At 48.2% G+C, this 13,495-nt stretch overlaps 2 protein-coding genes and 1 long non-coding RNA gene across 27 annotated transcripts in view; 2 read left to right on the top strand and 1 right to left on the bottom strand.

Moving 5' to 3' along the window:
• Positions 1 to 2,358, top strand: part of SORBS1 (sorbin and SH3 domain containing 1) — a 209,469-nt gene extending 207,111 nt beyond the window's left edge. For all 20 annotated transcript variants that reach the window (XM_063405809.1, XM_063405808.1, XM_063405806.1 and 17 more), the window contains one exon: positions 213 to 2,358. In XM_063405809.1, coding sequence (XP_063261879.1) covers positions 213 to 280 — 68 coding nt within the window. In that variant the 3' untranslated portion in view covers positions 281 to 2,358. The remainder of the gene's footprint in view (positions 1 to 212) is intronic.
• Positions 1,889 to 4,640, bottom strand: LOC134554838 (uncharacterized). Its single transcript, XR_010081328.1, has 2 exons — positions 4,330 to 4,640; positions 1,889 to 2,568 (listed from the first exon to the last, which is right to left on the bottom strand). It is a non-coding gene; the product is annotated as an uncharacterized LOC134554838 (long non-coding RNA).
• Positions 4,641 to 4,652: 12 nt separating this feature from the next.
• The window catches only part of PDLIM1 (PDZ and LIM domain 1), a 43,016-nt gene continuing 34,173 nt past the window's right edge, over positions 4,653 to 13,495 (top strand). For 2 of the 6 annotated variants that reach the window (XR_010081327.1, XM_063405834.1), the window contains exon 1: positions 4,653 to 4,824. Coding sequence is in view for 4 of the 6 variants with exons in the window: in XM_063405834.1 (XP_063261904.1) it covers positions 4,729 to 4,824 (96 nt within the window). In the remaining 2 variants the exon portion in view is untranslated. The remainder of the gene's footprint in view (positions 4,825 to 13,495) is intronic. The other 4 variants (XM_063405837.1, XM_063405833.1, XM_063405832.1 and 1 more) reach the window with 3 other exon arrangements.

Below are 13,495 nucleotides of genomic sequence, written 5' to 3'. Positions count from 1 at the left end.
AAATGTTAAAGGGGATGACCAAAGATGATTAGTAGCAGAACTAGTTGTGATCTGGTTTGTACCAAAAGTCTCTTTGACTAGGGCTCCTATTTCATAGCAGGAATCAATGCCTGCAGGCAGAATAGGTTGCCACCTATACCTTTCTAAACCCTGGAGCCTTCCTTGCATGTCTCCATCTTAATCTGTCTTCCTTGTTTTTTGTTTTCCAACAGGTACATCCAGAAGGACAAGGCAATTTGGCACCTTCCCAGGCAACTACGTGAAGCTTCTGTACCTGTAAAATAACAGTGATCCCACCATGACAAGGATGGGATTCCTTTCCAGATGGTGTTTTTAAACAGGAAGAAACAGACAATTTATGAATGTAATAGACAAGAGATGAGAAGTGTTAGGAGGATGTGGTTATGTGGTACATTATTGAGTTGAATGTGTAGCCCTGCTTCCGTGGAGTCAGGGTGTGATTTGTTTGCTGAAGAAGAGACAGTTTCTAGTTTACAGTGCTGCCTTTGTGTATTCCTCTCCCTTCCCCAGTAAGAGTTTTGATGATAATCTTAATTTGTACGGAGTACTTACCTCTGAGAAGGCTTCAGGGAAGCACATGGTATAGGTTTTGTTTGTGTGTTGAGATAGGGTAGTGCACGGGGCAGTACTCAGCCTCACAGCTGCTCACGGTCATTGGCACAGTTCAGGAGGCCAGGCTTGCTGCCCAGTTTCTGCCTTGCTGAAGACTCACTTTTCTCTGCCTTCCATTTCCATAGAAAACCCTTCCTTCCTGTCATGCATCTTAAGACTCAGAAGAGGCAGAGGACAGCTGATACAATTAAATTCAGATTCTGTGTGGAAAAGGAGTTTGGGACTGGTGGTTTAATCCAGAGAGGTCAGCCAAAGCATAATGCAAGTGCACAAAAATCCCAAACCCTTTAATAACATATTACTGATCTCTGAGGGTTTTTTCTTTTGTGCAGGGTGTGTGTGTGAGTGTATTTTGTGCAAAATGAAATGAGTCCTGTTCTTTAAAGAGAAATCAGCCTAGCTTTGACGTTTATCTGCACAAAGAATAGAAACAATAAACAGGACATCTGCGAGGGCAAATCCTGTTTATGAGTCCTATGGCTGTTCACTTTCTCTGCTCCTCTTGCCCTGTCACTGGCCCTAAAGGATCACACACCTTTTCCAGTATATGCTTTGGGATGAAGACTTTACTTCTTTCCCAGAATTAAATCTTAGAGGCTCTGATAAATCTGAGCAATGTATCACTGAGGGTGCCTTTGTTTTTTCAGTTTGGTTACAGTGTTGATGGTAGGTCAAATAAATACATGCATTTTGGGTGCCTCTTAACCATACAAAAAAGTCTAATCAATTTGGAAAGCTGTTCCAAGTAGTTATTACCAGTTACATAGATTTGTATTTCCTTGAGGAAAAAACCCCCATAGCTTGGCTGTATGTTTGCCTGTAAATCCACTATGAATACCCTTTTGATAGACTTTTTGTTATTAAGAAAAAGCATAAACAAAACCAGTTCTATCAGACTCTGCTTCCTACAACTACCGTACAAATAGCAAAGGGTTAGATTGCTATTTTGTCATAAGCCGTATTTAATAATATAAAATGCCTATTTTTATGCTGATGCTTTTATACAGATTTATTAAGAGTAAACTACAACTAACTGTTAGCATGACTTGCAATGTTTTGATAAACTAGCCATGCTCCTGGGTTTGAAATGAGTAGGCTTGTCTTCCGTCTCGGTCAGCGGAAGAGAAGACTGTGTCTCAGAAGTTTGACTGTAAATATGTATATTTAACTTTGTACAGACAATGTACTTACCTTGTATAGAGAAATAATTTAAACACATTGAGTGAAGGGAGGGAAAAAAAGGCAGTTGTAAAAGGTTGGGATTTTTTTTCCACTTTTATTTAAATGATAGAATTCCATGTATGTTCACATAAAGAGTTTTAGCACAAAATATTCATTATGAAAGGGTTTCAGATATGACACAAAGCACCACTGTTTATTTTCTGCAGGAGATGTCTTGAATCCTGCATCTTATTTATGGGTTTGTTGTTCTGCTTTGGGTTTGCCCTCCAGTTATTTGCAACAATGTTTAGGCCTGTTGGTAAGATTGGATAACACCAAATAAATCTATCCAGCAAAGTAACATGTTGATATTGATTGTATATAACATACTCATTTAAAGGTTAATTTTCTGTTCTTGCTCTCGCCAGTTTAAGTTAAACACAAACACACACACACACGTACAACACATAACCACACAAACTGCAACTTATTTTGTGTTGATTTTTTCTTTCTTATTGCAGTGGATTACTATTTGACAATTAATAAATGGAATTATTGAATTACTATTGTGTTCCTTGTACAAATTATTAAATAAAATCTACTCTGGTTGTTCCTGTAGCAATGCACTTTTGTACTAGTGCCCTGCTGTGGCTTTGTATCCATACTGACCTGTGGGTGTGTGCCATGGGCTTCTCCACTGCCCTGCACCTGAAGGTCCTGCTTGTGATTTAGCTTGAGCTCACCAGTTCTTCTTGAGCTGTAGGTTGGCTGTGACTTTTGTTTAAAGAAACCAAGGTGTGAAAACAGAGGAAATGCTGGTTTACACACAGATGTCACAATAACATGGTGTCAGAATAGAGTTGCTGTGGCACATGCTGTGCACGCAGACTTGGGAGGTCAGAAGTCCACCCCAGTCCTCTGGTTTACAAAGGGTCTTTGTGACCTCAGATGGAAAGACCACCCAGTTTAAGTCAGACAAGAAACTGCAAATACCAACCTGTGTAGGAAGGGGTGTCAGTTGATGTTGGGCTTACATGTGTATTTTAACCCTGACTCAGGTCAAAAGCTTTAAGACTGCTATCCGTAGCTGCCCCCTGACAGGGCAGGTGTGGCTACAGCATTAACTCATGGGGTTTGTGCAAGGTCTCTGGTGATCGTGTCATGTCTGTCAGCCCTGCAGCAATATACCCGGCTGGGACTTTTGGGTGTGCCTTGTGTAAGGGAGCAGTCCCTGGACGAGTAGAGTGAGGGAAGGCAACAGCTGAGCTGCCTGGGTGGGCTCACTGGGGCCTGGTAACACATGAGTACCCACAATAATGCATCCTGCACCTCCACATGTTTGGCTCTTGTATGGTGCCTGTGCAGGACTGTGCTCACCCTGAAGACTGGTATTTCACAAGGAGTTTTAACTTCTTGGAGACCTCCATCTCAGACTATGCCAAGATTGGGCAACAGGTTCAAACTCTGTGATGATGCGACCGGATGGCCAGGCAGACAGATAAACGGCATGGCTGCACTCACAATGATTTTAGGAAGTGAAACTATAAACAAGCCGATCCTAAAACCAAACTACCAGGACAGCAAAAGCCTCAGGGTACTTTTGTTTTTAGAAAGCACACAGACACAGGCCCTTTTTTGTTTCACAGGTCACTTTATATAAAAGCCAAAGGGCAGCCTGACCGTGGCTTTGCTGCAATGACAAGCACTGCTTGCCTTTGCTTTACAGCAGCCTGGACAGGGAGGGGAGAAACTCCTCTGTCTGCTGAACTTTGGTATTTACTGATGTCACTCTCTAACCTAACCTAAGGTAAGGAAGCTAGAGGTGCTAGTGGCTGCAGAAGCTGGGCAAGCAGAGAGGGGAAGGTGAGCCAGCAGTGTGCAACAGCCCTCTGGAGATCTTGCACGCTGCTGGGGCAAAGGGGCTCTCTGTCACTTTTCTTCACTGCCACGAGTGCCACACCAGTGATGTGGAAGAACTACTTCTCTCTGCTAGAGGTAGATGAATAGTCTGGACACATGGACCCTGGAAAGAAATAACCTGTGAAAAGACAAGCTAATGCAGGAAAAAGGGCACAGCCACGAAAGGGGATTGTAGAAGCAAGAGTGTGTCTTGAAATGGGATCATTTGTGGCCATGTCTTGTAGCACCAGTACCTGGGTGACCTGCATCATCCCTGCTTGCTGCCTGCTCCATGCTCCCCACTGTGGCTGAGCCCCAGCTTCAGCTGCAGCTCGCTGATGTTCTGCTTATGAGTGAAGTGTATTCATTAGGTAAATGAGCAGCAAGGCTTGCATTCGAGTTGTAAATGCCAGTGCCTTACTTGACCAACCTCTCCCACTTGTCCACCATCAGATTACTGAGGGCTTAATATGCAACTGGAAAAACTATTTCTACTGAATCACAGCTAAGAAGGTTGGCTGGAAAAGCTGGATAGAAGAATTCCTTTTGTAGATGGTACCATGCGTAAGGGGCTAGAGATAAACAAAACGCTGTCTAAATTAGTGAACCTGGGATAAATTAGCAGAGCGGTATTACCTTCCCAGGCTCCGCCCTCACTCATCCGATCGTGGCGGGGAACTGCAGGCCTATTTCCATCGCCCGTTGGGTTTCAGAGTTGACATTGCTCCAGGCTGGAGTGTTTGTCCGGGAGATGCCGCACCGGGGCACTCCTGCCTGCGGCTGCCTGCCGAAGGCTTTTCCTGCCTGCCAGCAGGGAGCGGGTGAAGGGCGCCGGGATTCCCGGGCCCGGCAGCCGCCCTCCCCGGGCAGGGCCAGCCCCCGAGGCGCGGAGCGGCGGCTCCTGCCCGGGGAGGCGGCGGGGAGCGGGCGCTGCTGCCGCGGGCCGGGGCGGGGCGGGGCGGGCCGGGGGCGGGCCGGGCCCGGCCGGTGCGGGCGGCCGGGCTGTCGGAGGCAGGCGTGAGGTGCAGCGCGCACATGGGGACGCACCGCATCGTGCTCTCGGGCCCCGGGCCCTGGGGCTTCCGCCTGGTGGGCGGCCGCGACTTCGAGCAGCCCCTCGCCATCTCCCGGGTAGGGTGGGCGGCGGCGGGCGGTGCTGGGGGTCGGCTCGGGCTGGCAGGTGGCACAACGGCAAAGCCGGGCGGGGGGTGCGGTTGTCTTTTTCTCCCCCTTGTTTCTCAGTTTGTTTGGGGTTTTTATGTGTTCCCCACCACGGGGAAATCGGTGGTGGCACACGCAGCCCCTTCACCTGTAGCAGAGCGGGGTCTGCGCTTCCCACTGAAGCTCCCTCCCCAGTGTGTCCATAGGGGCCCTGCAGGCAGTAGGAATCCCCTCCGCCCCTGCCTCGGGTTTGGCAGCCCACCCTGTGGGAGCCCGTCTCTCCAGCGTGGGCTCGGTGCTCGCCTGCCTTTGCTTGCCCTGTGTAGTTGAAAGCCTTTGTTTACAGAAGCCATGTTAAGGTGTATTTAGTGCTCTCCCTTCGAAGTCCTTCTTGCCCTCCCTCCTTTAAGAGAAATTAGATAGGAAATGGCAAAAACTTTGCATCGAAACAGTTTTAGCGTTGTAGAAGGTTTGTAGAAGGCTGTTCCCTGCTGTGCCGCAGGGTTGCCTGTGACGCCGGTGCTCGGTGCCTCGCTGCCCTGTCCCCACCTGCCCCGCAGGTGCTCGGCCCTGCCGAGCCGGGCCCTGCCCCGCCGGGGCGCGTGTGAGGGCCCGAGCCCCGGGCTCCCGCTCCTGCGCGGTTTGCGCGGGTGCTTTCACAGACTCCTGTGGGGCTGGCTGCAGGCCTCCCCCTCGGGAAAGGAATGAGGGGATTGCTCCTGTTCCAGCAACCCCTCGGCCAAACAGAGGCACCCGGCGATCTGCTGTTAGCCCTGGGCGCTGCGTCTGCCGGCATTGCACGGTTTTGAAGTGCCCCAGGTGAGGAAGGGCTGCGGGAAGTGGAATATGCCAGAACTTGAAGTTACATGAACTGCTCTGAAAGAAGACCAGAATGGTCAGACTTGTGAATCTTTATAAGTGCCTCCTGCCATGGGATCTCCTGCCACGGTGTCCCTCTGCCTGAAGGAGCCCAGGTGCCACGGGAGAAGCTGCCAGCTGCAGGAAGGGTGGAGCTCACAAGTGCTGCTAAACCCACGGGAGGTGGGGGGCAAGTTATTAGTTTTCTGTGTAATCTCTTAATTACAGTAATAATGCCTCATTTTTCTAAAGCATTTTTGGGACATGAAAGCAGCTTTACTGGAAGGGAAGTGATATTTACTTCATTGTTATGGTAATTATTGCCATTTCCTTCCAGCAGAAGACTCTCAGGCAGAGGGGTGTCTAAAGCCCTACCTCACTGCTCTTACCTCTTCTTGGTTGCTTTTGTCAGTGCTGATAAGCACATACCAAGGGACATAGATCAGCAAAGTGGCAAAAATAACCACCTCATGAGAAACTGTGGCCCTGGAGACTAAAATGTAGTGAAATAGCCTCTCTGATGGTGGTGACGTAAATGCTGACAATTAGCGGCTCTTATCGGGCTTTCTCTTGTGACCCCTCTGACACTTTTAATTTCCCCTCCCAGACTTCAAGTCATTAATCTTTCCTGTGGTTTGCTCGTAAGGCTCCTGGATTTCTCTCCTGGGCTCAGGAGTGAAATTCTTGCCAAGTCTTCCTCTAACCATGTAAAAAAAGATCTGATCCAGTTTTGACCTGTTTTAAAAAGTCAGCTCCTCCTTGTGTGATGACTTTATAGGGCTATAACTTTGATATTCATGCTTATTTTATTTGGTACTTGTGTTTTCACCAGAGAACTTTCTGGGCACGGAGCCCTCCTTCCCTCACAGGATGGGGTGAGCTCTGGCCTGACATCTGCCGGGGGTTGTGAGGCCTTGGTCCCCCTGTGGTGTGAGATGGGGGCTACCTGAGGCCGGTGAGGGGGTGGGGAGTCTGTAACCTGTGATAGGAGCATTACCCTGGGGCCGTGGGAGGTTGCAGCTCTCCCTCTCAGCACTTTGTTTGCTTTGTGCTGCAGCAGGTGGGAGGTGGGGGTGCACAGATGTGCCCATGAGGAGCTGTTAGCAGCGTGCACAGGGCTGGGCTGCCTGCCCTGGGCTGGGGGAGCAGCAGCATCCTGACACTGAGAGCACTGCAATTTGGGGGTGCTGTGCGCAGGGTCAGTGCTGGCCCATGCAGCCAGTGGAGCCTGTCCCAGTGATGCACTGATGGGATCACAGTGCTGTTCCATCTGCTGGCATGGCGGGATGCCAGGAGAGACATCCATCCAGGCATAGACCTGAACTGGGTGCCTTGCAGCTCTCGTTGAACCAGATACCTAAATTGGGCCTGCATTGCCTGCCAGGAGCTCATGTTTGGCTTCTGGCACCATTGTCCTTGTGCTGTTAAGCTTTAGAGCTTATCTTGGTATTTATGGCCCTCATCACCATTGTGCCTCAGCTTCTTGCTCATGGTTTTGTCTTCTCAAGCTCCCCAGTCAGTGAGGGAGCTGCTGTGCTTGAGTGGAGTCGTGTTGGTGGGAGGCAGCACCGTTTGAGCTGTTCTCCAGAGGAACTCATTGAAGCTTGGTGTTGCAGTCCTGGGTCCAAGAAGGACGAGTAACACTGGTGCCATGAGCATGGGAGCCACCAGAGCAGCCTGGCCAGGGTCTTCTGGCTGAGGGTGGCTGCATGGTACCAATGTCTGGTTGTGTCTTAGAGGAGCAGCAGATTGTGGCATTTCCACAACTGCTCTTGCCGTGTCTTTTGTCACTGACCTACCTCACTTTCTGCTTGAAATATGTGTTCAAAACTGCTTCAGGCTCAAATACATCATGAGCATCTTGTTGTGGCAACACTTCTGGTTTCTTGGTTGTGTTGGACTGGTCTTCCTGGTGAGAGCTGAGTATGGGGATTTCACAAGTGCTGCTCGTGAGACTTTCTTGTGGAGTTTCCCATCTCTTTAGGACAGATGCTTCAACAGATGTTTCTGGCTTACATTTCTTTTTGAACTGTAGCATTCTGGTGGACACTTTATGGCAGTCTTTGTTCAAAAAAAATCCCAACTTGTGTTGATCAATGTAATGCATGCTGTGCCAAAGCCTGCTGGATTGCCCTACAGGAGTAGGGAAGGCCCTTGTTTTTACTGCTCTTTGTGTGATACTCTGCAGTGACTCAGTGGGGTAGAATTTAAGAAGAGTTTTTTCCAAGATATGAGCGGACACAATACATACAGGGTAATAGTTCCACAGGGTAGTTCCCAGTTAAATCCCATTGAGGCTGGGAACTGATGGAGGAAGGCAAGCAGCACATTGTATAAGCAGACGCTGATGACGTGGAGCTGTCTGAAAAGCAGTGCAGCTGACAGACCTCATCCCCCTCCATTCCTCAGGTAACATGAGCTGTCGCCTGTTTGGTTGCATTTGATTTTGATAAACATTGAGGCTTTTTGTTTCCAGCTGAATACATGGAACTGTCTGATAAACCTTGTTATTGAGATGATTTTTGTGGTTTGTGGTAGCAATCTTGAACATCTGACCCAAAATATGGGCAGAGCAGATGTTTGCTGTTTTGTCATGTCAAAAACCTCCCAGCCCCACTAAGGATGGGTGTCTCTCAGAATCTGTAAAACTGGACATTTTCTTATAAAACCAGTTTTCCAGTGAAAAAATGGTTTCAAGGCAGACTAGTTATGCAAATACAATAAAAAGATGAAATCCCAACATGATGCTTGTTGCTGACTTTGACCACTGTAACATGAATTCATCCCTGCTTAGTCTGATGTTTTATCTATTCATGGTACTTTTAAAACTCAAAATTTATATAAAATATGGAAATGGATCATAGTTGGGTGTTTGAGTGTGTTGGTTTTCTTTTTAAGCATGGCCCTCTATATAGAGCAGCTTTATAAATTTAAAGCTTGATTTTGTGGTAAAACTGGACTTGATGGTCTGAAATCAAGCATGGGACTGAATCCTGTGGTGTGAAAAGACACCAGGTTTAGCTTTGGTACCAGCTGATGTCCTTACCCTGTCAGCCAGTCACCCTTGTAGGAAGAGGCTGAGCAAAGGCAGCCTGGAGCCAGTGGTGAGCCCTGCTGGTACTGGACACTCTGCTAGTGAGCATCCTGTGATGGGATGAGTGGAGACTGTCCTCCCTCTGGTGCCTGCCAGGGCTCAGCCAAGTGGCTCAGCCCGGGAGCTGGACTCCAGCCTCTTCCCCAGCTGGAAAGAGACTCTGGCTGCAGATCTCTGAGATGTGAGGAGAGCTGGGGCTTTCTGGGCAGCCTTCTGCTCCCAGAATGGAACCTTTTGGCCTTCCCTCTGCCAACGGAAACAAGGGGTGTGGTGGATGTGATAGGATTTAGGGTTGGGCTGGCTTTCCTCCTCAGCCTGGAAAGCCTTGGCTGGTCCCCACTGTGCACACCTGTGCCTGCAGTTCCTCTGCCACGCAGTCCAGCTCTTGTGCCCACGACTGCAAATCTCAGCATTGTGCTGAAGTCTTGTTCTGAGGCTGTGTGGGCAGAGGGAGGCAGCTGGGGAAAGCTGCTGGGCTTTATAGCAAGGTGAAGGTGGCTTTGTTTCCTGCTGGGATGTTTACCTGGTGCAGGTGGGGACTGTGCCACGCCAGGCAGGGCTGCTCCAGAACTACACAGCTGATAAGGCCTGTGCCACACTGGCCATTAGTGTCACCTGCCAAGAGCTTGTGGCCCTGCAGGAGTGCCTGGGCTGGTGTTTGGAGGATGGCAGGATGCCTTGTGCCTTAGCTTGAAGGGAGCCCTGTCTGCTCTGTCACAGCGCAGTGATAGAGCAGAGGTTGTGCCCCTTCAGACTTTGAAATCAACATCAATCCTGGCACTTTCCTGAGCAACTGCTGCAAAATCCTGTGTTTCAAAGGTACAAATGGCTGCTGAGAAGAGGAAAAGACTTTTGTGATTTCCCTGCCTGCCAGGGTTTGGGTGAAAAGAAATCTTCCTTAATTGTAGCAAGGGCAAAGCAATTTTTCTTGGGGTAAAGGCAAAGAGGTTTGGGGAACAGGACAGGTTTGCTCTTTTCCAGCCTGGTTTCCTGAGTCTGGGGGGCAATTTTTACTGTGAAAAAAACTTTGCAATTTTTTGGGGATACTAATCAAATGCCTTCTACCAGAGCTACATGCAGGAGCAGTATTCATGTCTTTCCTAGGAGCTGGGGTTGTCTTTTCCTCAGTTCACATATTTGGACTAATTTGTCATTGGTTATGCAGCAGCTGGATGTTCCCCAAACTCTGGAGTTCCCTTTTCTCTTTACCTCTTCTTTGTGACCAGTATCATCTTTTTTGATGTCTGACCCACCTTGTTCTGGGCAGTTTCCCCAAAGAGCCTAAAGAGAGAACTCTACATTTGGAGTGAATGTATCAGCCTCAGCATTATGTGAGAGCTTTAAGCCCGAGAACGTTGGGTGACAAAAGCAAATGCTGGACTTCTTGGGAGGAAGAAAGTTCTTTTTGTTCCCAGATGTCAAGTTATGTATTGCTGCAGGCTCCTTGGTACCTTTCACCCTCAAAAATCACTTTGTCCATCAAGAAATGTATATGGTATGTAAAATAAATTTGGTTTGAAGGGTGAAGCATCAAAATAACAGGAGGTTTTTTGGGGTTTGTTTTGTTTGTGTTGTTTGTTTTTTGTTTGTTTGGGGTTTTTTTGTTTGTTTGTGGTTTTGGGGTTTTTTTCCCCCCCTTTTTTTTTTCTTTTTTTTTTTTTTCAGTGTAAACAGGGAAATTATAGGACTCCTAAACTGCATAAATAATTGATATTGTTCTGGACTACAGTGTCTTAGATGGTTGCTGATTACTGGATGTGTTCGTTTACTTAGAGTATGAAATAACCATCAGGAAAGAGTCAGCTCTTTCTGAGGCCTTGTAAAAAATCTCTTGTTTGTTTGTTTTAGTGTGGGACATGTTGCAAGAGAAGGTGTGAAGGCTGAGTATCTCCTTGATCACCATTTGAGCATCTGTCTGAGCACATCCTCTCACCCATGTCTTTTTATACCATCTCACTGAGGTCAGCCCTCTCCATGCCGTGTCTGATGCCTTCCCCTTTCCGTGTTAACAAAGCTCCTCTGGCTGTCGGGGTTGGGCATGAGGGCAGGCAGGAGGGTGAGGGTTGGGCTGCCAGAGGAGCTTGTGCTGTGGAAGCCCAGACCCCCCTGGGGTGGGTTGATGCTCAGAGGTTTCACTGGCCAGAGGTATGACCCCCTTTTCCTTCATCTCTCCTGGTGATGGTGTGATCTGGGCCAGCCCAGAGCAGCCAATGAGGTTTGGGCTGCAGCCTTGCTGGACTGTGGTGGTGCAGAGAACAGGAGCAGCACTGAAGGGAACTCTCCTGGAGCCGGTTGTAAGGCATATCATTCCTGCTCCCCTGAAGAGAAGGGGTGGGGAATGTGCTTGTATGAATTTTCTCATAGCCTCTGATCTCTGCTGACCCAGCTGCATGCTTTTGCTGGGAGAAACTTTGACTTCTTAGCATAATACTCCAGTCCTGAGGACATTACTCATGGTAAAAGAGCAGTGTGTGTGGGTGGGGAGGATTAAACTGAATGTCAGAGATGTCTGGTTGTCACTGGTGGCCTTGGATGTATGTTGATTCATATCTGTCCTTTCCAGCAACGACCCAGCTGGATTTTCCTCTCAAACACACACAGGTGCAATTTCTCCAGATCTTTTTCTTGGCTAATGTTAATTTTGTCATTTCTTATCTCTTCATCACTTCTTGCAACGTGTTTAGGTGTGGACTGATGAGTGATGCCAGAGGCTGCAGGGTCTGTGAGAAATTGTGAAGAGCTGACAGAATGAGTATGTAGGGTGTTGGAATGGATGAGGGGAGAAGGCCAGAAAAAATGGAATGAATTTTAGACCCACCCATCTATTTTGACTCACATGGAGCTGAGTTATGCTGCTTTTCATAAAAATGCTTCCCACCCTTTCTCCCTCTCATTTGCTGTAGGCAGCAGCCTCCCTCAGTATACTCACTGCTGCCTCTTGGATCTGTGCTTGCAGGAGGAAAAAAGGCACCATATACTCCTGTCCAGGGACTGCAAAGCTTGTTAGGTAGCATGTATGGAGGGAATTACATGAAATATAAAATATAGTTGTGTTTGGCAAGCTCTGGGACAGACAGAAGTTTTATGAAGAGGTTCTGGGAGCTGAATAAGCAGACAAATGTTTCTCCTGCTGCTAAATCAAAGTGTTTTCTATTGTAAATGCACTTGCCCAAAGACTTGATATTTCACAGTGCTTTCTTTGCTGCTTGGCCACCAGTGCAAGCAGACAATAGCAAGCGAACTGCCTGGGAGATGGTCATCTGAGCTTTGCAAAGTCCTGGTGGTGTTGGCAAGGTGGAGCCCAGAGCGTGTGTGCAAGGGGCACATGCACAAAGCTTCACTTTGTAGTATAAGAAAGTCATGTCATTTTTCCTTCTATCCAAACCAATCCTGAGTCTGTGGGACTTCTTCTAAAAAATTAGATCCAAGCCTATAGCTGGTGTAAACTGTTACCCACTACACCGAGTTTTGCATGAATAAAGAGTGCACAATCAAACCCATGGATTGTGGGGATTATTTGTTTCTTCTGTATGCTGGTGCATGTGTCTGAGCTGGTAGCAAGGACAGAATTTTGATGTGTCTGGTTGTAACTATCTAGATTATTTCTATAGTAGCACAGACTTCTTACACAAAACACCACCCAAACAGAACCCAAAACCATCACCATACGCACACTCTGGGACCTATTTTGGACTCAGTATGAATCAGTTCTGCTCTGCCTGTCTCAGCACTGTCTGTTCAACAGCAGAATGACCTAATGGCAGTGTTACCCAGTTGCCTGGGAACAATCACCTAAAGGTAGGGCATGGCTCCTTTCCAAAGGAAGCCTTTGGGCATGATGTTATAAGGTGTGCAGAGCTTTATTCACCCAACCGTGGTGTCTCTGGAACTGGGAGGTTCTTGTGCATAGTGGGTCTGCCCATGTTCCCATCTGCTCAGCCCCAGTGGAGGAAGCCCAAACCAAGTCAGGGAGCTCTTTTGAAGGACACAAGAGATTATGCCTTTGCACAAGCTGTGACTTGTGCAAGGTTGTGTTTGCCAGTTTTTTTCATTGCAGTGTCTTTCAGCCCTTCTTCCCTATCCATGCAGAAGTGCAGCTCTATCTGCACCACCCACCTGTACAAGGTGTGTGAGGCCCTGCCTGCTGTTCCCTTGGCTCCTGCTGGTCTCTGTTTCATGCTCAGTCAAGAGGGAAGAGAGGCTGGGGCAAAGCTTTAGATCATCTGAGAGCAGGAGCAAAGCAGTTTCAGGTGCAAAATTTACTGGATCCCTGCTAGCCTGAAGCTTTTGTTCATTTTTGGAGTCCTTTTGTGTAAGCTGGCTGATAGCTGCCAGTGCTCTGAGCACCTGTGTCTGCTTTCTCCCCAGCCACATGCCTGCCCCTGCTGCTTCTCATGGACCAGGCAGGGATGTGACAGAAATAAAAGCAGGAAAACGTCACAGTGGCAGCTCTGTGGTCCTCACTTAATAACAGAAACGTCTTTTGCTTGACCGCACTGAGATAAGCCCAGACCTTACTGTGAGGGGGGAGGGGAACATTATTAGTAGCTATAAATCATCCTGAAAGGATGGGGGTGGGTTCCCTCCATACCCTGCCCTTGTGCAGACGTGTTTGCTGTGGACAGTCCTGGCAGACAGTATCAGTTGGATGTTGTAGGCAGCAGCTTGTGGAAGGTTGCATTTCAGGGC

Source organism: Prinia subflava, chromosome 9, assembly GCF_021018805.1.
Source record: "Prinia subflava isolate CZ2003 ecotype Zambia chromosome 9, Cam_Psub_1.2, whole genome shotgun sequence".
Lineage (NCBI taxonomy): Eukaryota > Metazoa > Chordata > Aves > Passeriformes > Cisticolidae > Prinia > Prinia subflava.
Note: the sequence above shows the minus strand (reverse complement) of the source record. Positions and strands in the feature narration are given on the sequence as shown.